This window comes from Emydura macquarii, unplaced genomic scaffold (genome assembly GCF_026122565.2).
Source record: "Emydura macquarii macquarii isolate MOO-44397 ecotype Brisbane River unplaced genomic scaffold, CSIRO-AGI_Emac_v2 contig_2865, whole genome shotgun sequence".
Taxonomy (NCBI): Eukaryota; Metazoa; Chordata; order Testudines; family Chelidae; genus Emydura; species Emydura macquarii.
This window is the reverse complement of record NW_027133002.1, coordinates 37,685-64,288: the sequence shown is the minus strand read 5'-3', so window position 1 is coordinate 64,288 and position 26,604 is coordinate 37,685. Positions and strand designations below refer to the sequence as shown.

The following is a 26,604-nucleotide window of genomic DNA, read 5'->3' as shown; positions in this document are numbered from 1 at the left end:
TACCAAGGAGGCGGTGAGCTGGGAGATCACACAACAGTTCCAGGAAGCCCTCTCTTTGTTGCTTAATTTCCTTCCAAAATCATCTCAGAGTGTGCAGCTTCTTTTTTTTTCTTTTGTTCTTTCAGATCTAGTCACAGTCACACCCCAGAAGGAGAAGTCTGGTTTCCTCCGTCTCAGTTTAACCCATCAGGTGCTGTCATATTCTAGTAAAATAAATCAGCCTTGTCAGTTACTACGAGACGGCCAGATAAAACAAAGGCGAGGAAGAAGATAATGAGCAAAGCGTGGGCTCCCACTGAACCATGCTGTTCTTCCCTCAGCAGACCTTTCTGAGACATACTACTTCACAATACACCACTGCAGACTATCGAAATCTGTTCTGTTCTATATCCTAATCAGTTCCAAGAAATTCTCTCTTCACATCCAGGTACTGCAAGACTTGCAGCCTGGCGTGCAGTTTCCTAGTAGCTCTCCCAAGATGAGCAGGGTTACTGTTTAAATGTGAGACCTGACAAGAGTATCATAGTGCTGGTTAGTCAAGAGTTGGCCACTTTTGGTCTTAGCCAGTACTGAAGCAATGGCCTAATGTGCAGCTAAAGAACACTCTGCTGCTAGTAGCACATTTTTCAGAAGAAATCTTTAAACCATTAGTTGAGGACTTCAATAACTCAGTCATATGTTAGGAGTGGGTGGGTGAGGTTCTGTGGCCTACGTTGTGCAGGTCAGACTAGATGATCATAATGGTCCCTTCGGACCTTAAAGTCTATGAGTCTATAATAACTGACGTCCCAATACTAAAGCTCCTAGGGCAATTTATGTTAGAGCCATGGTGTTAGCCACACTATCCCAGCCAAATTATAACTTAGATTACATTCTGCCTCCTTAATTTTTCCTGCAGTATGGCATTCTCCTCAGCTTCCTGTCTTATGTAGGTGCATATCTGTTGTTAAACAGCTGCTGCATTTCAACTCAGAGTTAGCTGCATTTCAAAGGTGGAAGTAGTGATTTCTGTCTAGAATTTGTAAAAAGCATGTGGTCTTCTGGATGAAAGGTGCTGTATATGACAAATGCTAATGGTAGGGTTAAACCTTCCTGTTATGGTTGGGGTGTAACTGCCACCTTACATTCAGGATTAATGTAAAGAAGCCACTGTAAACATGTGCACGTTAAGCACTCTCCACCTCAAACACTGGCCCACATCTACAACCAAAAACAAAGGTACAGACAAGGCCACTCAGGAATGAACTATGTAGGTAGGAGACAGTTGACTGGATAGTGAGAGGGGAAAAAAGCAGGGCAGAGAGACAGAAGCAGAAAAAGTCAAGCAGACAGTAACGGAAGCACTGGTAATATGGCCCTGAGTGAAAGTGAAGATGGAGCTTTTGGGGCAGAGAGTACTGGCTGGAACAGAAGCAAAGGAGCCTGCTCCTGGTATTTGATTCATATTGTGTTCAGGGAAACAGGACTTTATGTGTAATCTTTGTAAATAAACAAGACTGCGTCAAATAGCTGCCTCTATCACCAATTTCTCCTCTTAAGGGACCAACCTGCAACACTCTGAATTTGGCTAATTGCTGAGGTCAAAAGGGGTAACAATATCATCATACAATTCCTGAGAACTGCCATATAGCTACTCTAGAGTTGGGCACATATTCATTAGATTATAAATCTGTTAGCAGAGAAAAATAGTCCCCATTCTCCAGGGATGCCTACAAGAAGCCAGCCTATGCAAGATGACCAGACTGTAAATTCTTTGGGGAAGGTAAAACATCTCAGGCCTGATTCTGCATCAGGATCTGCTAGCATGAAATGTGCAGACACCCAGGCTCATAGATCCCACTGTAGTATCAGGATCCTAGATTTTAAATGATTTTTCTGATCTTGACAAATACCCTCTGACACCCTTATAGCCATTCATAAGGCAGCTGCAAAAGTCTTTCTCCCATGCTGCTCCTTCTGCATGAGAGGAGCTCACTGTAAAAAAAAAACTGCAAAGCAGCCGCATTGTCCTCTTTCAAATCTCTTATTAAAACCAACCCATGCCATAGTCCTTAGACATAATCAAACTGCCTCATTATTTGCGTGGGCTTCCTCCAGCTGTTTGTTTTATCAAACTGTTGTCTCATTTTAGGCCTGCTCTACACTTAAAATTTACTTTGACATAACTATGTTGCTCAGGAATGAGAAAAATCCACACCCCTGTGTGATGCAACTATGTAGGTATGCAGGCCTAAACCCCGGTTTAGACACAGCTAGGTCCAGGGAAAAATGCTTCTATCAACCTAACTACACTTACACAGGAAGGTGGTGTCCCTACAGAAATGAAAAACCCTTTTCCATTACTGTGGGCTGCATCTACACTAACAAGGTTGTCACCGTAGCTCTGGCACTGTAACTATGCTTCTATAGTCCCCATTGCATAGACACGGCCTTAGATTGTAAATCTTTGGGACAGGGCCCATTTTTTGTTGTATGCATGCACAACAGCTAGTATCCTGGGTCTCTCATAGTTGACCAGTGGCCTCTAGGTACTAATCTAATACAAACAATACATAATAATAGTAATATCTTTTGAGGAGAGCAGAAGGTAGAAATAGTACAGTCTAATGATGCCATCTACTGGGGAAGTGGGAAAATTGCCTTAGTTCCAGATTAATTTACAGATGAAAGGGAAAAGGAAACCAAGATGTATTATTTCTGTGTCTACAGCTCCCCCAGGTGGACCCACTATTCCTGAACACAAGTGACTTTATTCTAGAATAATTACTTGCTTTGGAAGTAATTATTTAGGAGTAATTGTTCTGGAATTAAATCACTTTTATTCAAGGACAGAATGTCCACATGGGGGAATTATTCCAGATTAGCTACATTATACAGGAATAACTACAGCAGAATAGTTATTCCGGCACAGCCGAAACACCAGGGCAGAACAGCCAAGTCAAGTCAGTTTCCCTGTGCAGACAAATGCCGGGGTGGGATGCCTTAGCAATAGCACGGCTAGGGGAAGAGGGGCCTTCCCCAGCTCCCCACAGCCAGCGCATCCCCCACTTCTAGGTTCTGCAGGTATTTACATCCCAACCCTAACCTGCCCAGCCGGGAGGGGAGCGATGGGGCTGCACTTTTGCTCCCCCACATGAATCCCTCGCCCAGGGGCTCAGGCTCACGGCCTGGCCCAGCCCAGCCCCACCTTTGGGCCCTGCAGGCTTGTTGACAGGTGCATGCCGGCCCCCAAAGGGAGAGACCTCCAACGGGCCCATGAGGGGTTCACCCACCCCCAATGGAGTCCCCCCCCCAGAGTCTCTCCTTCTCTACCCTAGCCCCCCCGAAGGAGCCTTCCCTTCCCCCACTGAGGAAACCCCTCCCCCAGTGAACTCTCCCGCCATAAGAGAACCCCCCACCCCGGGCGGGAACCAGTCGAAGCAACCCTGCCGCCCCCATCGTCCCGCCTCCTGCGACGGGGCCTCTGACTCGGCTCCTGTGAAGAGAGGGAGGTGGGAGCTCAGCCGCCATCTTGGACCCGGGCAAGAGCCCTTCCGCTCCCCCCCCGGTCCATGCTCTCCCCTGCCAAGTTCGCCGGTGGGGAGGGGGCGGGGAGGGGAGAAGGGGCCGCGGCGGTGCCGGGGAAGCGCTGGGCCCCGAGCCGGGCTGGAATGCCGGGTCGGGCGGTGGGTGCTGCCCGTATCCAAGATGGCGGCCGCGGCCTCTCCGCGCTCGGGCGGGGAGTGGGCGGGGCGATAGGGGAACGGCGGCCCGGCGGGGTCAGCGGCGCGCGCGGGAAGAAGTTCGGACTCGGAGTCGTCGGCGGCCTCCTTCGCCCTCCTCCGAGCTCGGCGCGCCGTTGTAGGGCGCGCGCTGGTGGAGCGCAGAGCGCGAGCGCCCGGCCGCACCGAGCCGAACCGAACCGAACCGCCGCCATGCACGTCATCAAGCGAGGTGAGAGAGAGGCTCCCCCGGCCCGGCTCGGGGCTCCCCGCCCCCATGGGGGGGGGCCGGGCGGGGTCTCCCCGCAGCGCAGCGCCCCCCCCCCCCCGCAGAGACCCCGGACACCCCTCCAGGGACGCCCCCCTCTCCGAGCAGCTTCCCCTGTGTACGGGGGGGACACCCCCAGAAGGCCCCCCCGACCCTAGCACTGTGGGACGCCTGACGCCCCTCCCCCAGCCAGCCCCTCTTTCCCCGAGGGGGGCACCCCACGGATGGCCCGGGGCACCCCGCCCTTGGAGTGTGCCCCCCCCGCACATAATGCCACCCCCCCCGCCAGCTGCTCTCTCCTGGGGGGGGGACCCCGCAGATGGCGCTGAGCCCCCGGGAGTGTGGCCCCCCTGCACGTAACGTCAGCCCCCACCCAGGTAAATCCCCCCTCGGCCTCTGTGAGGACACCTCCCCCAACCCCGCTCGTTCCCCTCCCCTCCCCCAGTGGGGAACCCCTCCGAGCTCCCCTGGGGGCTGCCCCCTGGAGAGTGGGACACCCGCCCCCCGTGAGTCCGGGCCCCTAACGTGTGGATCCTCGCCCTGCCTCCTTTCCGTCAATGGGGCTCCCCGTGAATGATGTCAATAACCCCCTAGGTAGGGGGACCAGAGAGCCCCGTAAAATCGGGACTATCCTGATAGTTAATCCTTTGCCCCGTGTGTCCCAATCCATGCACCATCAGATGCCATTTGTCCTGATGTTCAGGGATCAGGTAAAAATTTAAGTTCCTAGCCGCTGCGGGGGGGATCCGGTGCTTCCAGCTGCCGTGGGCGGCCCTGCAGTTCTGAGCCCCCGCGGCGGCTGGGAGATCGGGATCCCCCACTGGGTCTTGCCCACATTGATTGGGAGTTTGGGGTCCCGCCCGCAGTGGCTGGCAGCTCCAGTCCAGTTCCCACACCCCCCTGCAGCTTGCGCCACCCTGCCCCCATGTGTCCAGATATTTTATTCTTGCTATCTAGTCACCCTACCCCTAGGGCTGGCCCTTCAGGTGCTGCTCACAGAGTTGTGGAGAGCCCAGAAATAACTTGGTGGCCATATCAGGCCCCCAGGGGAGCTTGCTGCATAGGGCTCTCTGTGTAATTCATGCTGCTGTGTAAAGGCCGGTCTCTCTTTTTCTTTCCTTCTCTCTCTTTCCAACACCTGGTAGATGGGCGCCATGAGCGCGTCATGTTTGACAAGATCACTTCCCGGATCCAGAAGCTCTGCTACGGACTCAATGCCGACTTTGTCGATCCTGTGAGTTGATTTGTCTCCTCTCCTTCTCCCACCAGGCTACAGTGGTCACCATTGAAAAGCCATCTTTTGTAATCAGGTGCCACCCAGTTCTTTCCCCTTCTCAGTAGGGGGAGGTGTTGGTATATCCCATACCCTACATGTGAACTGTTGGCAAATGCTGCTTTTTTAATGGCAACCACATCCTTTACTTTTTTTGTATAACTTGATTCTTCCAGAGATTTGTGTTTGGCCTTCTCTCTCTCACAGGTGCAAAGTCTGAGACAGAGATCTAGATTTACTTGTTACAAAATCCTTCTGGTGGGTTGTAGAATGATAGAAGATTAGGGTTTGAAGGGATCTCAGGAGGTCACCTATTCCAACCCCCTGCTCAAAGCAGGACCAATCCCAACTAAATCTCAGGGCTTTGTCAAGCCACACCTTAAAAACCTCTAAGGATGGAGGTTCCACCACTTCCCTAGGTAACCCATTCCAGTGCTTCACCACCCTCCTAGGGAAAAAGATTTTCCTAATGTCCAACCTAGACTTCCCTCACTGCACCTTGAGACCATTGCTCCTAGTTCTGTCATCTGCCACCTCTGAGAACAGCCTATCTCCAGCCTCCCTGGACCCCCTTTCAAGTAGCTAAAGGCTGCTATCAAATCCCCCCTCACTTTTCTCTTCTGCAGACTAAACAAGTCCACTTCCCTCAGCCTCTTCTCCTAATTCATGTGCTCCAGCCCTCTAATGGTTTTTGTTGCCCTCCTTTGAGCTCTCTCCAATTTGTTCACATCCTTCCTGTAATGGGGATCCCCAAACTGGACACAGTACTCCAGATGTGGCCTCACCAGTGCCGAATAGAGCGGAATAATCACTTCCCTCGATCTGATGTAAATGTTCTTACTAATGCAGGAGAATATGCCGTTAGCACTTCTTGGCAACAAGGGCACATAGTCTGGGATTTTTCCATGCTAAGTGCAGGACTCTGCACTTGTCCTTGTTGAATTTCATCAGATTTTTTTAGGCCAGTCCTCCAGTTTGTCTTGGTCACTGTATCCTATCCCTACCCTCCTGCATATCAACCACTTCCCTTTGTGTCATCTGCAAACTTCTGCAGCCCTCAGCTTAGTGTCCTCTGCAAACTTGCTGAGGGTGCAATCCACCCCATCCCCCAGATCATTAATGAAGATGTTGAACAAAACCGGCCCTGGCACCAACCCCTGGGGCACACTGCTTGTTACCAGCTGCCACCTAGACTTTGAGCTGTTCATCACGAGCTGTTGATCACTACCTGTTGAGCCCGACGATCTAGCCAGCTTTCTATCCATCTTATAGTCCATTCATCCAACCCATACTTTAATTGCTGATAAGAATATTGTGGGAGACCATATAAAAAGCTTTGCTAAAGTCAGGGTATATCACAGCCACTGCTTTCCCCACATCCATAGAGCCAGTCATCTCATAAAATAAGTCAATCAGGTTGGTCAGGCATGACTTGCCCTTGGTGAATCCATGCTGACTGTTCCTGATCACCTTCCTCTCCCCCAAGTGCCTCAAAATGGATTCCTTGAGGACCTGCTCCATGATTTTCCAGGGACTGAGATGAAACTGACCGGTCTGTAATTCCCTGGTTTCTCCTCCTCTTTTTTGAAGATGGACACTATATTTGCCTTTTTTCATCCAGAACCTCCCCCAGTCATCACGAGTTTTTCAAAGATAATGACCAATGGCTCTGCAATCACATCAGCCAACTCCCTCAGCACCCTTGGATGCATTGCATCCAACCCCAGCGACTTGTGCATGTCCAGCTTTTCTAAATAGTCCTGAACCAGTTCTTTCAACATTGAGGGCTGCTCACCTCCTTCCCACTCTATGCTGGCCAGTGCAGTAGTCTGGGAGCTGACCTGAGGATCCCTCAGACACGGTTTGAAGTGATCATGTTCCTTTTATTAGGAAGCTCCTTGTCATTTCATCTTTAATATCTTTCATCTCTTCAGTAAAATAGTGTAGCAATCACATGGCTTTTTAAAAAACGGCCTTTTTACACCTCTCTTTGTATTTGTGTCCATGCCAGGCTGTAGGAGAAATACTAGTTCTCTTTTTGTTAAAACACAGAAGTGTTCTTCTGTCAGAAGTGAATTTCTCTCTCTTAACGGTACCACTGCCCTATTCGTTTGAGCAGCTTAGGAGTGCATGTTGACCCCGGTCCTGCAAGCAACTTCCCTCTCTCTCCCTCCCTCCCCAGTGCCTGTGCATGGCCCCATTAACATCCATGGGGTTTTGAATGGACATATGAGACCATCCGTGTGGAGTAAATTGCAGGGTTAGGGCCATGATTACGCTCTTTGGGTCAGAAAGGCCCTATATTTATGTATGTCTCTAAAGCATTTAGGATGTTGTCAGTGCAGTAGAAATAATTAGTACTTCTCAGCCAAAGAATGTCATAAAAGAACTTCATAAAAAGGTAGGAGAATCATTATCCCTCCTTTACAGTTGGAGAAAGTGAAGCATGGAGAGGTATATTGTCTTGCTTCCCGCCAATGGCAGAGTAAGAATTGATTCTAGGTCTCTGTATTCCTAGTATAGCACCCTGGTGACTTGGCTAATAATAATTGTTAGTTTTATATGACAAACCATTATTATTTGTACTGCGATAGTGCCTAGGAATCCCAGTTATGAGCCTGGACCCCTTTGTGCTAGGCACTATGCAAACACAGAACAAAAACACAGTGCCTGCCTCCAGAGAGTTTACAATCGAAGACAGCATTTGAAAATGACAGTCTGACATATTAAGTGCATGTAAACACTTCAGACGTATGTAGAAACTACTGTATTAGTAGGATCCATGGTTCACTTGGCTCAGTATCCTGTCTCTCCCCAGCACCAGTTGGTTCAGACAAAGGTGCAAGAAACAGGTCACTGGGTGGATGTGAGATTATTCTCTAAGAGTTAGAGATTGGTTTAAGCCCTGAAACATGAGATTTTTATATCCTTTCAAAATTCTTATCATTAACTATTTTTAGTTTAAATATAACAAATCACATGACTGATCAGGATGAAAAGTCAGAATGCTATTTTGGCATTTGAAAATTCCTGAGCAAGTACAGGTTAGGCTGTGGGATTCCTGCTTTTGTGCTACCGCTTCAACAGGAAACTGTCTAATTGCATTACAAAACTTTTGCATGGTCAGATGATTCCTACCTCATTTCTATATCTTTCCCCACTCTCTTCCCTGAAGCTGTCATTAGGTTTGCAACTTTAAGGCCTGGTGCTTTCACTCTTATCAAGGCAGTTCAGTCTAATCACTTTCTCATCTGTTGTTTAAAGTGAAGCACATATTGTAATAACAGAAAATACGACACTAGGTGTTGGGAAAATGGGTTCTTCTAGACTGAAGCTGTAAGTGTGGTCATGCCCCTGTAACATAGGTAGCTAACTTGCAGAATTCTGATTTCCCCAGGCTCAGATCACCATGAAGGTGATCCAGGGACTCTACAGCGGTGTCACCACAGTGGAACTGGATACACTAGCTGCTGAGACAGCTGCAACCCTCACTACGAAACACCCTGACTATGCCATCCTAGCAGCAAGGATTGCAGTCTCCAACTTGCACAAAGAAACCAAGAAAGTGTTCAGTGGTGAGTGTGTCTGTGGGAACTTGAATAACAACCTGCCCTCTCTTATTAAAGAGGGAGCCAGTGGGGGGCTTGGAGCATTAGAGGATATGACTGTGGCACATTTGTTCTTAAACTTGACTGTGTAAATATTGAGCCCATATATCTGAGACATTTAGTTGCAATACTTAGATTTGTACACATTATAGAGGAAGCTTAGTTACCTGTCTTGTTGGAAGTGTTGCTATGCATAGTTTCTAAAGGAGCATTTCACTGTTAAAATCAGGATGTCCTCACTTTCTCTTCTCATTCCTAAAATAAAAACAGCTGTGTAAGGATGAAACTCTATATGGACGAGGCCTATCTGGCATGTCTGTTTACTACTGGACGCTTTGTGTTCCTAGAATTTTCTTTCATAAAAGCAAATTATTTTGGGGCTAGCAGGTTCTAAGTAGTAAATATTACCTGTCATTGGACAGGTAGAAGAACAACCAAACCTGTATTTACTGAAGACACTTTGTGGGCTAGGTTTGGGAGAAGGGGAGTGGTTCAGGCATGTTAAATACCTGTACTTATAGTTTTCAGACTACGTTTAGTCTGTGAATGACTTTTATTTGACTTTTCTTTCTATTTCCTTTGTAGATGTGATGGAAGATTTATACAACTATGTAAACCCTCATAATGGCAGACATTCCCCAATGGTCTCCAAGGAAACTCTAGATATTGTCTTGGCCAACAAAGATGTATGTAGCACTTCCTGGGATCTAACATTCCTAAGATGGAGTAAACTACATTCAGGGATGTTTTAAACTTCTAAATACAAAAGTCAACCATGTTGATTGTAGGACAAAAAAAAATCATGCACTGATGTAAACTAACAGATGTTGACTGGTCTATTTTGGTGAGCTTGTTGTGGGTGGACAACATTTGGAAATTTGACCATTGAAGGATACTTCTGATGCTGTTATAACAAGAATATCTGTCTCTCTTTTTATATGCCCCCAATCATTGTGAGATTGGAGTGTCTGAGGCCCGTTGGTAGTTGGACAAAGAGTGGCTCTTAACTTAATAAAATAACAGAATCTTCTCATTTCTTAGAGAACAATCTTTCAAGGAGAGAGATGTGGTTTGGTATCTGCTGCCTTTAGATTGCTCCAACCCCATTTGCTCATCAAATCAAAACCTGAGTCTGATTTTTTTGCTCTGAATTTCCCAGTGTGAAGTCTAACTAGAATGCAGGTGTATGGGTGAGCAGGGCCAGAAGCCAGGATGTTGCCCTTAGAGGAATTTCATTAATACATGGCAAATGCAGCTGACATCTTATGCTAAGAATGCCTTGAATTGGTTTTCTGCCTGATGCCTGTAGCAATGGAGTCATGTTGAGACCAAAGCATGAAAACCAGCAGTACTGAACAATGAGATCACTGTTATGTTGGTAATGTGAAGCTGTGTGGGTCTGATGTTAGGGTAGTTGGTTTTCTCAATCTAAATGCCTAATCTATCTCTGAATTGTTTCATCCCCAGCGCCTGAACTCTGCCATCATCTATGATAGAGACTTCTCCTATAACTACTTTGGCTTTAAGGTAAAGAGCAGATTTCCTTGTAAGAGTGAAGATTGTTAGTTTTTTAAAGTCATAACAACCCCCCCCCCCCCCCCCCAAATCATTAGTTTTAATTGCTACAGAAATTAAAGAGAAGACATTGGTAGGACTGTAGATGTGAAGAAGGCCTGCATAAAGCAGTGGCCAAATTGAATGAACCATGTGCTTTTTCCTCTGATTTCTCAGCCTTTGTTTTGTATGTGATGACTGAGGGGTGTGCTGCTAGTTTCTGAAAGCTTCACTATACCATTTTTATGTAGCACAAGTGCTATTTTTGACAGCCTCAAGCCATCCATTAATGCACTTTGAAATCCTTTGAGTTTATGGTTACTTGGCCTTGGGACGGATGGTGCTGGAATGGTGATGGAAAGTTTTTTGCAGGGGAGCGTCATCTTGTGCTGCTGCCTGGGCTCCTGACTCCAAGCCCAGATGGCAGCTGTGTTCTCAGGCCCTCACACTGCCCCTCCGGAGTTGGTGCAAGTGCTCCTGGTGAGAATGCACTCCACCACAGAAGGAGGGTAGTGTAGACATGGAAATTACTGTGGTTTTTCATGTTGACTTAAGTCGACTTAAGTTTGTAATGTAGACGTGCCCCCCACAGTGGGCGACCGGCATGTTCAATTGTCTGCTTCATTTTGTGTTAATTGGGGATTAGGAACAGGAGGCGGGCCCAACATAAACTGAAACGAGTGGAGGGCAATGCAGGAGGAAAGAGTGAACGTGTATGAGAGCAGTAGCCCTATGACAGTTGAAGCCTGTAGCTTCTGGTTTTAATGACTCCAAAGTCTACATGCCAAACAGTTTCTCTCCATAGAAGAAAAGTGGGTGCTGTAGGTGATTTGGAAGTTAAATTCTCTGGCCTGATTATCTGCAGAATTTCCCAATGTGCAGCCACTTTGACCCTGTGTTGATATATTACAACGTTAGGGCGAAGGTGCATTCTACTGTAGTATTTGGTCTGTAAATTCCCATTAGCAGAGGCTCTGGACGCTATGCCAGATTCTGATTTGTACGTGCTATTCCTCAAGGAATAACCGAAACCAAACACATCAGTTCTTCGTATTCCAAATAAAAGCTGCGCAACTGTCCCCTACGTGTCCTCGCACTCATCTCTGTGCATTCTACGTGGCTGCACAGATCCTCCTCCCACAGCCAGGCTGCCTTGCCTCCATCTTCTCTTCCAGATCTGCCCTTAAAACACACTTCTTCAGGGAGCTGTCTCGGGTCCAACCCTGTGAGCTATCCACCAAAGCCTGTAGGAACCGAGGGTGCATGGCATCTCATGGGAGTGGACACTTAAACCCTAGCTCTGCCCTCTTTGAAGCTCTAACAAAATCAGGCACCCAATCCAGAACTGTGCAGGGGAGACTCCCACTCCACAGCACCCCCACACAGCACTGGATCCCTGTGGCATCCCCCTCCTGCCCACTATGTGGGCTTAAGGAAAAGAGAATGCAGGGAGGAGCCAGCCAGAGGCGCAAACCCGCAGAGCAGGTGCCGCAGCTGTAAGCAGAGACCCAGACGCTGATGGCACCATCAGCATTTTCTACACTTCTGACTAGACGTTCTCTCCCTGTGCTGATTGCTGTTTGCGCCAATCCCCTTCTTCACCTTAGCCTGTCACCACACCTGCCCCTCTTACCTTCCTCCTTTCCCTTCCCTTGTTTTCCCATTTACTTCATCCCCACTTAGCTAACCCCCTCCACGTTCCCCTGCCCCAACCTCTACCAAAACTATGGATCAGAGGCAAGGACTAAACCTCACCATGCAGTCACTCCTTTATCTGTATGCTGTCTGCATAGATTAGACACCTCAGGACAGGGACCTTGTTGACTTATGGTTGTATAGCATCTAGCACCTTGGGTGCTATATCAGTAACAAGGTTGAAGAAGAGCAGGGTATCAAGCTTGTGTATAGGAAACCTGGCATTGGGAGAGCCAAGCTGCTGGAGTGTTGGGTTTTTGGTCCCATAGCTTTGTGCATCAATCAGTACAGTTTTTAAACAGGAATCTGAGTGACTGATAACTGAGATGCTTTTCTTTTTTTTCAGACTCTAGAGCGCTCGTATCTGCTGAAAATTAATTCAAAAGGTAAGAACTGACTGTTCCTGTTTGAGGTATTCTCTGCGGGGGCTGAATGAACTAGGTCGCTTCCTTCACAATTTTCAGCGTCCATTACTTTCGAAGAGAGCACAGCATGTTTGTAATTTGCTTGTCCACATCAGAAAGATTTTTCTCATACGTGACCCTCCCCCACCCACACACGCTCCCTCCCCAAACGTCTTTTAGTAAGAAATTACCATCTCTTTGCAGTAGCTGCAGGAAGGCTTGCAGTTGTATCAAAGACAATTATTAGTTGGGCGTTTTGTTTTAATGACTTCATGCCACCAGCACATGGATCCTATCAGCACAGAAATAACGCAAGCACCAGGGCATCCAGAATGTGTTAGTCTTCAGCAGGGAGATAATAAATCTTAGGAATTGCAGTGCAAGAAGCCTGTTTGTGATCTCCCTTTTTGCTGTTTGGGTATTTGTAATAGAGCTGAAGTTGACATGACTATAATACCATCAGTGTCAACTGTTGCATCATCTTCTGTCTGAAATTTCCTGGGCATCAGAAGAGTGAGAGAGTGATTATTATACTGTACCTAGAATCCTGGAAATGGTTAGACTTAGAATCTATAGACTTAGACTCAGATTCTATAGATTGTATAGGTAACAAATTTGGGGCCTAGAATTCTGACCATTTAAGAATTGGTGGCATATTTTAGTCTTTCCTTTTTGTATGATCCGTGTCTGTCAAAACTGGCTTTATATGAAATGTTTATGTTCTTGTTTTCCCCATTCCGGTGTCTAGTTGCTGAGCGCCCCCAGCACATGCTGATGAGAGTATCAGTGGGAATCCACAAAAACGACATAGATGCTGCAATTGAAACCTACAACCTCCTGTCTGAGAAGTGGTTTACCCATGCCTCTCCCACACTCTTCAATGCTGGTACCAACCGGCCTCAGCTGTCCAGGTACTTCAGGATGCCAAACTTGGCTCACACTATATGCAGAGGAGGGTGCTGGGCTAGAAGGTGGTTTCTGCTCAAATTAAATGTCCTGTGACAACTTGAAAATGAGCAGCTGCACTTTGGTGAAGTCCTAATTAAAATAATGATCTGTAATTCACGTGGTAAGCAGTTTTAAAAAAGACACTGTCAAATATGGCCCCAAAGATATATTTTCTTGCATTTAAAGAAAAAAATCTATAGAAGCCTAAGGCCAATAGAAGTGTTTCCACAATTATCTTTTTAATTCCTAAGGAACACTCCCATCACATGCATGAGAACTTGAAAATGAAATTAACTAGAAACAAAAGTGAAATTAATCATGGCTATTAACTATTCATTGTTCAATCTGAGATGCTTAAAGTAGCACACAACATAAATGGTAAGAAATAGATTTGATTTTAAAAATGTTTGTTTTAATATCAGTGTTACTTATAAGTTAAAGAAATCAGCTTTTAAAAAACCACGATAGTTAGCCTGACAGGAGCACATGAGTTTCTTTAAAAAATGAGCTTTACAATGCACTGCAAATTGCATCTCACATTCTTTATTTCCACTTAACAGACCCTGCCCCCCCAAGTGTTAATGATTGCTAGATAACCCTCTGCAAGTTTCTGCATACCTTCTATGGTATTATTCAGTTTGATTTTGAATTTTCTGATGTCAACACCTTTTTGTTTCCATTCAGCTGTTTCCTGCTATGTATGAAGGATGACAGTATTGAGGGAATCTATGACACTTTAAAGCACTGTGCGCTTATATCCAAATCTGCCGGTGGAATTGGGGTTGCTGTGAGCTGTATCCGAGCCACTGGCAGCTACATTGCTGGGGTAAGTGTAAATGGCACACTATGCTGATTTATACCTTCAAGTATCAGGAAACTTCTATGTAAACCACATTGTCAAATCAAGACTGCTGCTACCAGGCCAGTGTACCACGGGGTAGATACATCTAACCCAGTAGCTTGCACCTTCTTTCTATCTCATGAAGCCAGATAACATAGCATTCCTATTACAGTACTTTGGTTTCATATTGATGTATGATCATAAAGAAAAGTCAGACACAACCAGTCAGAACATTATATCTTATTCATCAGAACATTACATCTTATTTCTTTACAAATTAATAACTAAGAGCAGATACCTCAGGACTCAAAGTGCTGGATTTCTTCACGTTCTGCATGAGCAATAACACCTCTTGCAAGTCTCCAAATAATTCTTTAAGTATTTTAATACAAATTTAAAGCAAAGCCCATTCAAAATGTGGCTTGTATAAACAAATATTTATTAGAGCCCTTGTTAGCTGACAGTGAGTTCTGTTTCCATGTTATAGTTCAAAAATTAGTTCTCTTACAGCCAGTTTTTATCTGCAGTGGGCAAGAAATGGTTTTCATTGTAAGGGCCTTGGTGTTTGTTACGTCTCATTGGCAGTCTAAGAGCAGCCTCACTGACCAATCAGCTTCCGGAGAGTGATGGTTTTTCATGTCTTTGCAGACAAATGGAAATTCCAATGGGCTTGTCCCAATGCTGAGAGTCTACAACAACACTGCCCGCTATGTGGATCAAGGTGGTAACAAGGTATGTCATTTTCCAACCAGGAAGGAAGGCGGAGATGGAAACCTAAACTGAATGTCTCAATAAACCGGCTGTGGAAAGATTGACCGTTAGCACTGATGATCTGGAGGACTGGCTCTATATGGCATGTACTAAAAAGCAGTTTCCTGTTCCCATTTCTTGGGTATTTGGTTCTCCATTCATTACAAACGCCACAGTGCAAATGTATCTTTCACTCCACCACCATCGCCCAGGGCCCTCACGCTAAACCCAACAACCAAAATTAGATCAAAGTATTACAACCCAAAGGAGACTCAACTAGTATGTGCCACAGCCAGCGTACAAGAGAGACTGGGATGCGCCCAGGCATGAGGCCCCTGCAGTGGCAGGGAAATGATTAAGTGAGAGAGACCCAGGTAATCATGGCAAGTGACCTGCAGCCTAACATTGCAGAAGAAGGCAATCCCCCTTCCCCAAGCTCACTGCCAATCTGACCTGGGGAGAAATTCCTTTCTCACCCCACACACGGCGATCAATTGGACTCTGAGCATGTGAGCAAGAAGCAGTCAGCCAAGCACCTGAGAGAGAGTGCGCACGTGCTTGGTGCCACCTCAGAGTCCTGCCCACCCCATCCAGTGTCCCATTTCCAGCTGTGGCCATCCCTCATGCTTCAGAGGAGGGAAATAAAAAACAAAATTTAAAAAAACCCTCCCAGAATACACTGGGGGGTGGGGGGGAGGAGAAATCCCTTCCTGTTCCTGCACATGGTTAGCTGAAACTGTGCAGTATGAGCTTTCAGGAACATAAGACATAAGCTAGAAACAAATCCCAGGACTGTTGAGATCTGCCCCACACCATCACCAGCAAGCGCATCATACAGTCACACTCGTAAATTTGTCCAGCTCTCTCAAAACTAATTAAGTTGTTGGCCCCTACAACACCTATTGGGAGGCTACAAGTTCTGTTTCTGTAAAATACCCACGCCTGTAAGATCAGCCTTTTCCACTCGTTTATAAATAGCCTTGAAGTGCCTTACATTGAATTCTAATCTAGAACTGTCCAGAAAGAGTCCTGCAAAAAATGAAGCACTATGTATCCTCCCCATGAATAGTCCAGAAGTCAGTGGAAAGCTTGACCAGGCAAAGGAGTCTTTCACATACCAAGCTCTTGTTGAGCACCAGAGTTGAGGAAAGTCGAGCTGCGTGTACCTTTTGACTGAGAAAACTGTGTTGCCAGTCCCAGAGAACGCAGTCCCAGGAAGTGAGAGTGAGTGTGACTTAGCACAGGGTGCATCTGCCTTGATGGGACTTCAGAAAGACAAGCTCCCTCAGATAATGGGGGGAAATTTTCTGGGCCACAAACTGTATAGGACTTAATTGTGCGCAGCTGGTGTCCATGTCTGCACAGCAGCAGTATGATCATCACTCATGCTCCCATGTATTTCCCCTGGGTGTCTGGTTCTGATCTTGGCTGTGTTTTGTTTGACAGAGACCCGGGGCCTTTGCCATCTATCTGGAGCCATGGCACTTGGACATTTTTGAGTTTCTTGACTTGAAGAAGAACACTGGGAAGGAGGAGCAGCGAGCCAGGGACCTCTTCTTTGCCCTCTGGATTCCCGATCTCTTCATGAAACGGGTAGAGACTAACCAGGTGAGGAGATGTGTTGGGGCAGGACAGGGTCTGCTAATGGAGCAATAGCATTATTCCGGAGTCTACAGAACGACCCTGGGATGGAATTTGAGATGTGCAGTAGGGCTGTCTTGCTTGCAGCAAAAGAATTACCTAAAACAACTGCCACAGAGCAGCTTAACTATGCAGATAAACCATAGAGCGCTTTGGGTGAGCTACAGAGCACCGATTACACCTCATCACTTCTTCACTCAGCCTGGAGCACTGTTCACTCACCCTCTTGTTCTCAGATTAATTTTTGACTTCTGGAAATTTGTTCTAAATGCTGAAAAGCTGCAGTAAGGGAAATGTCGAAGTCTCCTCAATCAACAGGCCCTCTTATGGCTGTGCACGTGCTCCAGAGCGGGTTCTGTTTTGAGGAGTAAGCAGTCATTCAGGACTGAATGTTGTTATTAAAGTGGTGGCTTAAGTTTATCTAAAATCAGTTACCTGAATAGTTTTAACTTCTGCTAGTTTGCATAATCCTTCCCTTCGCCTGAAATGGTTAGCCCCATGTTTCTGAAGGTGGGGAAATTAATTGATCATTTTCGCATCGGTACATTATGTACGTCAGGAAGTGTTCACTGGTTATTCCATGTTATCCCATCTCCATCAACAGAATGGAAGTCAGCTATCTAAGGATCTTCTTAATATTTTTTTTCCTCTCCTTCATAGGACTGGTCCTTGATGTGTCCAAATGAGTGTCCTGGCCTCGACGAGGTTTGGGGAGAGGAGTTTGAGAAACTGTATGAGAGGTATGAAGCATGGACAGAATTCAGAGCAGTGCTGGCTATCTACACCTCCCTCTCATTGAGTTGCCACTCTCCTTTATATGGGTGGCTCTGTCTGCACCTGGTAACTGGGAACCAAACTTCAGAAGCCCAGTGCTATGTCATAACAAGTCTCTGTGAGTTTGGTTTACCAGGTTATTAATAAGGATGGAGAAAGTGGATGTCTGCTTATCCCAAATTGTCAAAAATTCTGCCCAAGATGGGGACAAGCATGAGCGATGGTCTCAGTTTATTGAAGGCAAACAGGTAGAAATCTCAGGAAGGGGGCTGATGGCTGTGTTGGCCTAGCCTCATTTGCTGCCTGCCGTGCAGGAGAGAGTGTACTGATCAGCTTCACGCCCCCAGCGGGTGGGAGCAATTCCAGCATCCTGCCCCTAGATCATCTGACTGGCCTGTTCAAATCTGGCTTGGACCACAAGTGAAAGGATTTGGCTGCCCAGTGAAGGCGTCACTGTACTAGGGAATCAGCTCCTTTCACTAACTGTTGAGCCAGGGAAATGAGCATTAAAGGAACACTTGCTTTGTGTTGCAGTTACGAGAAGCAGGGTCGTGTCCGCAAGGTGGTGAAGGCCCAGCAGCTCTGGTATGCCATCATAGAGTCTCAGACCGAGACCGGGACTCCTTACATGCTGTACAAGGACTCTTGTAATAGGAAGAGCAACCAGCAGAACCTGGGAACCATCAAGTGCAGCAACCTGTGCACAGAAATAGTGGAATACACCAGCAAAGATGAGGTGGGTGGGGACGTGGGATTTACTCCAGCTCCGATGGGGAAGCTACACTTGTGCCTGACGCAGACGTTCAGAACGCAAATCTAACTTCAAGTGAGGGGAAGATCTGTCTTTAAGAGTTCTTCCTGTTGCCTGGTTTTTTTTTTTCCCCTTTCCTTGGGGCTCTGGGAGTCCAGGCTAGGAGACCTTCAGGACAGACAGCTGGGGAACCTGCATGGCATGTTGAATTTAGGAAGCCATCGTGTGTGTTTACGGCTTTTCTGTAGACCGTTCAAGTTTCCCTAGAAGAGTTGGGTGTAAGCACTCAGTGGGGAAGTGCCCCGCTTTGTTTGCGCCCGCCCATGGCTGCTGGGAAGGTGGGTGGGACTCGTGTTCATTGGTGGGGACTGGGGCTGATGTTGGTGCTTTGATGGAGCCTGTGCGTCCTGTTTTCTTTGGGATCAAAAGGGGGAATCATTTATTGAAACTTCTGGTGTCTTGGAGTAAAGTGGGGCCCTAAACAGGATGTTGCATAACGGAGAGTTACACAACGAGCTGTCTGCTTTCTGTTCCTGGAGTGGGGGGTAGCTGCTCTGGGCACTGGAGGAGCAGAGGCCCTAGTGAAGCAGAGAAAGAATGAGGAAAGGAACCAATGCCAGGCACAGGTTTGGGCATTGCCAATATAACACCATGCACCTGGTGGGTCATCAGCAGCAGGGGTCTAACCTGAGACCACTAGGCCTAAAAGCAGGAGCCACTGCTGCCTGAGCTAAAGGAGACAGCTCACTTAGCTCAAATCCTCTAGCACATTCCTAAACCTTGGTAGTCCTGCCACTATGTAAGCCCTGGTTATGCTACAAATGGTTGGTTTGATCCTCCCGGGCTGGAGAGAGTGCAAAAAATGAGCAAGGAGAGGCAGCCTGCATAACCCTGACCCAGCAGGATAGGTGGTGCTGGGATTCTCCATTCTTCTGTCATGGCAGAGCAAGGTGATAGAGGAAGTGGATGGAGATCAGGGTCTGAAAGGCCAGGAGAGGCAAGACCTTCAGCAGATAAAGTGAGCAGAACTTCCACCGTGCTCAGGGATAGCAGCAAATCTACAGGGATTCTTCCACCTTGTAATCTGAGATGCCTGGTACTATTCCCTGTCAAAGGGCTCAATGAGCCAGAAATCTGAGCCATTATGGCATTCTCTGCATTCCTGCAGAGGTTGGGGTCTTGAGGCAATCTACATACATGCAACTCTTGGAGCATGGGCTACATAGGGTGAAGCAGAAGTTCTCCCATCTCTGCCAGTTGCGCTGACATGCATGTTTCATCTCCCTGTGTCTATTTCCTTTGGGTAGAGAGCATGCTCTTGGGGTTGAGGCTCTGTTCATCTCTTCCGTTGCCTAATGTTGGCTGACACTTCTGCTCCTGCTGTTGTTCCAGATTGCAGTTTGTAACTTGGCTTCCCTAGCCCTGAACATGTACGTCACATCGGAGCACACTTATGACTTCAAGAAGCTGGCTGAGGTCACCAAAGTCATAGTCCGGAACTTGAACAAAATAATCGACATCAACTTTTACCCTGTGCCAGAGGTAGGGGGGAGGATGCAGCTGGGCTGGAGTGGGGGTGGAGAGGACTTTGTGGCGAGTCTGGGAACAAAGGAGGTGCTGTTTTACAGCTGGCAAGATTAAGGTTTAAGCAAAATTCATTCTGCTATATCATGTTATAAAATTATCTGGAGTTCTGCACCTGGCTATTAAGTTTTGGTTTCTTTAAGTAGAACTGTGGTAATAAAACACCCCTCTACCTCGCTGCCGCAGTAGTCCATCACTGGTAGCCTGACTCAGCAGAACCCTTGCTCAGGGCGCTGAAACTTGGCAAATTCCAGCTGTGAAGGATTCTTAGCTGGAGCAGATTCCAGTGGCATAGATCCTCCCCTAAGAATGCTTTGCGTGGCTTACAATAAGCAGTTCTTCTCCTGAAGAGCTTACAGCGTAAGGAAGACAGGCACCGTAGAAAGAGTGCATTTTGGAAGGCCAAAGAAAGTAGTGCTAGGTGTTTGGTTTTATTTATTGTTGACTCTCTTTGTGAGCTTCACAGCAGAGCCTCGTAGGAGGGATTTGGAGGTGGAGAGGGTAGTAGCTTAGTGCAGAGGCATTGGGAGTGCGTTCTCCGCATAGGGCAGCATGGAGCCGGTTGATGGGAGAGTGAAACTGGTGGGAGGGGCAGTAAGAGGCCGTGGCTAAGGTCCAGGCTGGAGTGGAGTTATGCAAAGCTTTGAAGGAGAGAACAAGGGCCAGGCTTCTCAAAACTGACTGGCAGTTTTTGGATGCGCAACTAGAGACTCCTAAAAAGGGCCTGATTTTTCAGGAAGTGCTGAGCATCTGCCCTCTGAGAACCAGCCTCCTTTAAGGGGTCTCCAGTTGGGCACCCAAAGACACTTGTCACTCTTGGAAAATATGGCCCTTTTCCTCACCTTCATGGCCCTAGGTAACATCAGATAACCAGGAACTAGTAGAGGGAGTGACAGAGGGGTTGCTCTGACCAAACCGATGGGACAAGGAAGGGAAAAGCTAGAGGCTGTTTTGTGTGGATTGAAGGGGGTGGTGGCCGCAGGAGTGAGTGGATGTGTTGTCAGGGTCATGTGGTTCTGATTACTAACTTGCATCGTCCTCCCCACCGAAACGTAGGCTGAGCTCTCCAACAAACGCCATCGCCCCATTGGCATTGGAGTGCAAGGTCTGGCAGATGCGTTCATCCTGATGCGATACCCGTTCGAAAGCTCTGAGGCCCAGCTTTTGAACCAGCAGATCTTTGAAACCATTTATTACGGTGCTTTGGAATCCAGCTGTGAACTCGCCAAGGAGCATGGGCCGTATGAAACTTACGAAGGCTGCCCTGTCAGCAAAGGAGTAAGTGATGGTCAGATCTCCAATAGAGCAGAGCTAGTGTGAGGGCACTTTCAGTGGCTGGCTGGTCTTGGTGCTACACTGAGTAACCACTAGGCTAGCTGCTCACTATCCACTAGTGAAAATGGGTGTGGGGGAGTCTGCGGGGGGTCTGCAAAATTCTGGTAAGGCATCTTAATTGTCTGAAGCTGAGCTGGGCATATTGAAGTCTTTTTTTCTTTGATTGCTTTACACTGTGGTCTGCAAAACACAGATGACGGGCTGCCCGTACCCCAAAGAGCACTTTGTCTAATTCAGACCCTGCTTCTGTTCTTTTAGATCCTTCAGTATGACATGTGGGGCGTCACCCCTACTGATCTGTGGGATTGGAAGGCTTTAAAGCAGAAGATTGCCAAGTGAGTAAATGTCCCAACTAACATTGCTCAGTCTGTGTTAGATGCAAACATCATTTTATGATGGTAGAGATTACAGTTTTAATTGCCTGAAATGTGCTGGATTCTTTTTTAAAAGATTGCATAAAAATGGCACCAGCTTACTCAGTAGATCAGCTTTTAGTGACAAATGTTTACCATCTCCTATTCCCACTAACCCTGGAGATCCAGTGCAATGAAGACTGAGTGAGCTGGACTTTTCTGGTTCTTGCATTGCCAATAGAATTGTTTATTCGATTCACTGCATTTGCATAGGTGTGAGATGGAAAGAACCCAATCTGACTGTAGGAGCAGAGGCTGGGTTTGCAGGCTGACAGGGAAACAAACCATCTGAATTGAGCACATTGGATCCAGGAATCATGGAGAGACAAATGTGAAGTCTCACAATGTTTTAAGATTCACTTGCAGGGATTTAACTTTCAGACTTTTCCCAGCAAATCTTACCATTTACTTTCTTACTGTTGCTTTGAAAGGCAAGATATGTTTGCCCAACTTGGCTGTCCGGAGGCTGCACATTTTTGGAGGCTTTTTACTTGGAAATGCCCATGACCATCTTGGAAACAAGTTCTTGAAGGAAATCCTCTGCACACCCACTTGTGGGGAAGAGGATGTGTTTTTCACTCAGTGCTTGTTTGTCAATCCACCTTGATCTCTTCCCCATGACTGAGTCATGTGGGTGCGCAGGAGGATAGCTGTGGCTGAATTATGCTCCCACCGTACCCAGACTTTGCAGAGTGTTTGAGGGTGAACACTGGGCTTGTGTTTCCAGTCTCTAGATGATGTGAAGTTTCAGGTCAGGCTGTTGAAATGTGGAGGTGAGGATTCAGGGGGCCTCAGTGGAGTGAGAGAGGGTGTTGCTGAATTTGCTTGCCCTTTCTCTCTGTACGACAAGGTTCCTTGCTTTGAGCCCTGATTCTTCTCTTTCCAAACAGTGCTTAGGTTTGTGCTTTATAGTGGGATTCGTCTCGCAGTGCTGGTGTCTTTCTCTGGCTGGCCGAAGCTTTAACCTCTGATTTAACCGCTTGCCTGTCTGCATTAGGTACGGTGTTAGAAACAGCCTACTCCTTTCTCCAATGCCAACTGCGTCTACTGCCCAGATCTTGGGCAACAACGAATCCATTGAACCCTACACCAGCAACATCTACACACGCAGAGTCCTCTCAGGAGAGTTTCAGGTAAGGAGGCTGGGCCAGATATGGTTAAATGGCTTTTAAATGTGTAGACTTTTGCCAGCTGGCAATGTTCTGTAAGACAGAAACAGCACATTGTATTATTCAGTTCACTTAGCCCTGGGTATTCCCTCTCCCAGGCAAAAACATGCCGAGGAAGACAGACAAGGAATCCAGAGAGTTTGTACAGAGCCAGTGGGTGTAACTTGACTGCCCTGGAATATGCTAAAGGGGCCTTAGTTACAAATGAAAGAAATGCTGGTTCTGCTAGAGAAGGCCCTTCTGAGACCTCAGTGTTGCCTGCAGGATAGCTTGCCAAAAGGGAGATGAGGAAAGGACACCGAGGCTTTGGGGAAAGTTCAGAGGCCACAGGGCTCATCGAGGGAGTGTCAGGAGGAAAGGTTTCTGTGTGCAAAGAGTTACCGAAGTGTATCGACAAGGCATGTAAATGCAAGGGGACTGCAGGAAAGGGTGGCACTAACTTAAGGAAGAGATTTAGGGATAGAAAAGGGGAATATCTGACAGAGGGGAGTAGCTGGGTTGGTTAGCACCTTAGAATGCCAGGTTTGGTTCATTTGCTGTTTGGGGACCTGCCCCGTATAGGTGGGAGTGTCTCCTGCAGGGAGGGTTATTCCTGCCATAAGGCAGGCAATGGATTAAGTGAGCGCACAGTTTTTTCCTTCCCCATACCTTAACGGGCTCTGCTCTTTACAGATTGCGAATCCACACTTGTTGAAAGATCTGACGGAGAGAGGCCTGTGGAACGAGGAGATGAAAAACCAGATCATCGCCCACAGCGGCTCTGTCCAGGTACGTGAGAGGAGCTGGGCTTAATGTGCCAGGGAAGGCAGCAGGGCAAGCGTTCCCAGTAGCTGGCACCTGTGCCTGAGGAGGAGGGCGGGAAGTGCCCCACACGCTCTGTGTGTTTCACGCTGCTCTGCCTTCGCAGCGTCTCTGTCCAAGGGAGAGCTGGGGTGTTGCATGCTGGCTCTGACAAGTGGAGTGCCTCTGTCAGAAGCACTAGAAGACTTTTCTGACCACAGTGGTAACCTGAGATTTCTGATGTCTGCTGGAATGTGTGTAATGGAGGTTTTCACCGTTTATACACTTGGCTACTAATTAGTAGAACCAGGTATTAGGTGGATGGGTTGTTGCTGTCCCAGAGAATTAGACCTCCGCTTAGCTGAGCGTGTAAAAGAGGGGAACGTCAGAGCAACAAGTAGACTTATGAACCTGCTGCATAGGTGTAGACGCACATATGTGAAAAGCAAAGGTGTCTGTATGGGCTCAGTGAATTATGCCCTTCTTTTTGAAATGTCTTTTCCCTGCACCCTGCTTAGGGTGATGCTCTGCTAATAAAACACTTCCCTTTTGGGGAACTGCTGGGGGTAACAACATCTAGTTCATCTCCCTTTCTTGTCCTAATTGGCTAAGGGGTTCTTGCCTTGGAGACCTGGTTAAACAGTGCCGAAAGTGTCCCAAAAAGGAAGCTGTCTTTTTTTCCAAAGGTAAAATGGCTATTTCAGGGCATGGATTTACAGGTTATTTGGATCAATAATTGTTGGCTGTAACCTTAGAGTTTGGTTGCCGTGAGGTTTGGTTTTAGCCAGAGTAGCTGGTTAGACGTTGCCCTCATTACCTGGGTGTTAAGGCAGTTGCTGGGAATGCTGCATCGTAATCATTCCTGTTTCTTCAGAACATCCCGGAGATTCCAGATGACCTGAAGCAGCTCTATAAGACAGTCTGGGAAATCTCCCAAAAGACCATCCTCAAAATGGCAGCTGACAGAGGCGCGTTCATCGATCAGAGCCAGTCCCTGAACATCCATATTGCAGAGCCCAACTACGGCAAACTCACCAGCATGCATTTCTATGGGTGGAAGCAGGTAGGTGGGACAGCCTACGTGGTTGTTGATAGCATTTGGATTTGGGCACATTCTGTCACTACAAGTTGGCTCGTGTGGTTCTTAGAAATAAATGTCTGTTTCCTTTTCATTGCCATCAGCAGTATCTGTCCACTTCTGAGGGGTGGTCTACGCTAAAAAGTTAAGTCAACCCAGCGACATCACCCACACCTCTGAGCAAAAATCTACACCCCTGAGCACTGTAGTTAAGCCAGCCTAACCCCTGGTGTAGCCAGTACTAGCATCAACAAAAGAATTCTCCCGGCAACCTAGCTACTGCCTCTTGGGGAGGTGGAATACCTACACTGGCAGGAGGGCCTCTCCCATCGGAACACATAGTGTCTATGCTGAAGCACTACAGTGCTGCAGCTGTAGCATTTTAAGTGTAGACGAGCCTTGAGGATCAGAGACTAGATGGCTTGGGGCACTCCTTGCACTGTTTCCGTCGGTGGAGCCTAGCACAGGCGCCAGAGATTGTTAGCCAATGCTATGGGGTGGGTATGTCCTTTTGGGGAGCCATTGATGAAAGCAGTTGCTTGGGTTGCGGGAAGTGTGTCTCAGTAGCCAGAACTCGGCTTGAGCTCTGTCATGTTAGGATTCCCTGACTCATGTGCTTTCACTCTGCAGGGTCTGAAGACAGGCATGTACTATCTGAGGACAAAACCAGCGGCCAAGCCCATCCAGTTCACCCTGAACAAGGAGAAGCTCAAAGAGAGAGAGAAAGCATCCAGGGAAGAGGAGGAGAAGGAGAGGAACAAAGCAGCCATGGTGTGCTCCCTGGAGAACCGAGACGAATGCCTGATGTGTGGCTCCTAAAAGACCTGCCCTTCAGTGCCAGCAAAACTGCTCCCTCTGGCTTAATCTCTTCCAGGGTAGATAGGTCTAGTTTTACTTCAGTATGTAGGGTCTTGCTAGGACTGTGAAGGGGGGTGGTCAGGGAGTAGTGTACATTGTTTTCCCCATCCCCGTGTTGGGGCCTGTACACACATGTAAGAAGTTTGTATGTATCCCTTTTGCAGGTAATCCCTTCCTGGAAATGAAGTGCTTTTGTATAGTCTTACATTATCCACTGTAGATAGGATTTTCCTAAACATGGACAGGAAAAATGCTAATGCCAATTACCGTAAGGATGAGTTCTGTGCGTTTCAAACAACCATCCTCATTTTTCTACTGTGCTTTATATGGATCCTGATAAATGAATATCCTTTACCACAGTACCATGGCAATGAAGAAAACATCCCCGTGCGCTCTTTGTTGTGACCAGCGGAGTGTTTTTAGGCTGAGGAATTTGGCTCACTCCAGAAGTGTTTGTGCACCTGCTATAAAGCAGCCCTTCCCAAGGAGTTCCTGGTTCTCCGAAGGTGCTAGGAGGCAGACTGGCTATGTCTATGCTTCACATGCAGCCACCTTCACCATCGGGTCAGAGGGAGGGCAGAGCATTGCACTTGAGAAGGTTGCCCTTTTTTCTGTTACCAGGAAACAAAAAAGCTGCTGCTGATCAGTTTCCAAGTAACCAGCATAAGTGTCGTATTCTGAGAGAGCAGTGCTGAACGGCACATGCTGTCTCTTTTCTCAAGAGCCAAATCCACCACGCTGGGCTAAGTGTTTGATCTTTCTAAAATAAATGTTTTTACCTTTCTCTGTACTTAGCTCCCCTTACTAATGCAGGGGGACGTCAGAAGCATATTTCTTGGATATTCATTGAATTTGTGTATCATGCACATAAACTTAACTCTTTAAGCTAGCTGAATACAGTAATAAAGAATAGTCTCATAGGCTTTAAAGTCAGAAGGGACCCTTATGATCATCTAGGCTGACCTTCTGCACAATGCAGGACACAGAACCTCACCCACCCACTCCTGTCATAGACCCCTGACCTGTGACTGAGTTACTGAAGTCCTCAAATCATGGTTTAAAGACTTGAAGGTACAGAGAATCCACCAGCAAGTGACCTATGACCCCTGCTGCAGAGTAAGGCGAAAACAGCATTCATACAATGTTGGTGGAGTGTACAGTATCTCAGTAATATTGTAG

General features: G+C 47.2%; 1 protein-coding gene across 1 annotated transcript; it reads left to right on the top strand.

Moving 5' to 3' along the window:
- Nucleotides 1-3,738: 3,738 nt before the first annotated feature.
- On the top strand, nucleotides 3,739-26,208 carry RRM1 (ribonucleotide reductase catalytic subunit M1). Its single transcript, XM_067568271.1, has 19 exons — nucleotides 3,739-3,933; nucleotides 5,115-5,203; nucleotides 8,640-8,817; nucleotides 9,436-9,536; nucleotides 10,318-10,377; nucleotides 12,446-12,485; nucleotides 13,252-13,414; nucleotides 14,136-14,277; nucleotides 14,941-15,024; nucleotides 16,489-16,650; nucleotides 17,344-17,423; nucleotides 17,992-18,193; nucleotides 19,601-19,750; nucleotides 20,849-21,070; nucleotides 21,386-21,462; nucleotides 22,538-22,673; nucleotides 23,382-23,477; nucleotides 24,364-24,552; nucleotides 25,198-26,208. Exons 1-19 carry the CDS (start codon nucleotides 3,915-3,917, stop codon nucleotides 25,384-25,386), a joined length of 2,379 nt encoding a protein of 792 aa, XP_067424372.1. The 5' UTR covers nucleotides 3,739-3,914; the 3' UTR covers nucleotides 25,387-26,208.
- Nucleotides 26,209-26,604: the final 396 nt, after the last annotated feature.

Excerpts from the sequence above, each read along its gene's own strand:
- RRM1 (XM_067568271.1), top strand. Across the intron at positions 19,751-20,848 it reads ACTTTTACCCTGTGCCAGAG|GCTGAGCTCTCCAACAAACG; the intron begins GTAGGGGGGAGG and ends ACCGAAACGTAG. Across the intron at positions 21,463-22,537 it reads TTAAAGCAGAAGATTGCCAA|GTACGGTGTTAGAAACAGCC; the intron begins GTGAGTAAATGT and ends TGTCTGCATTAG.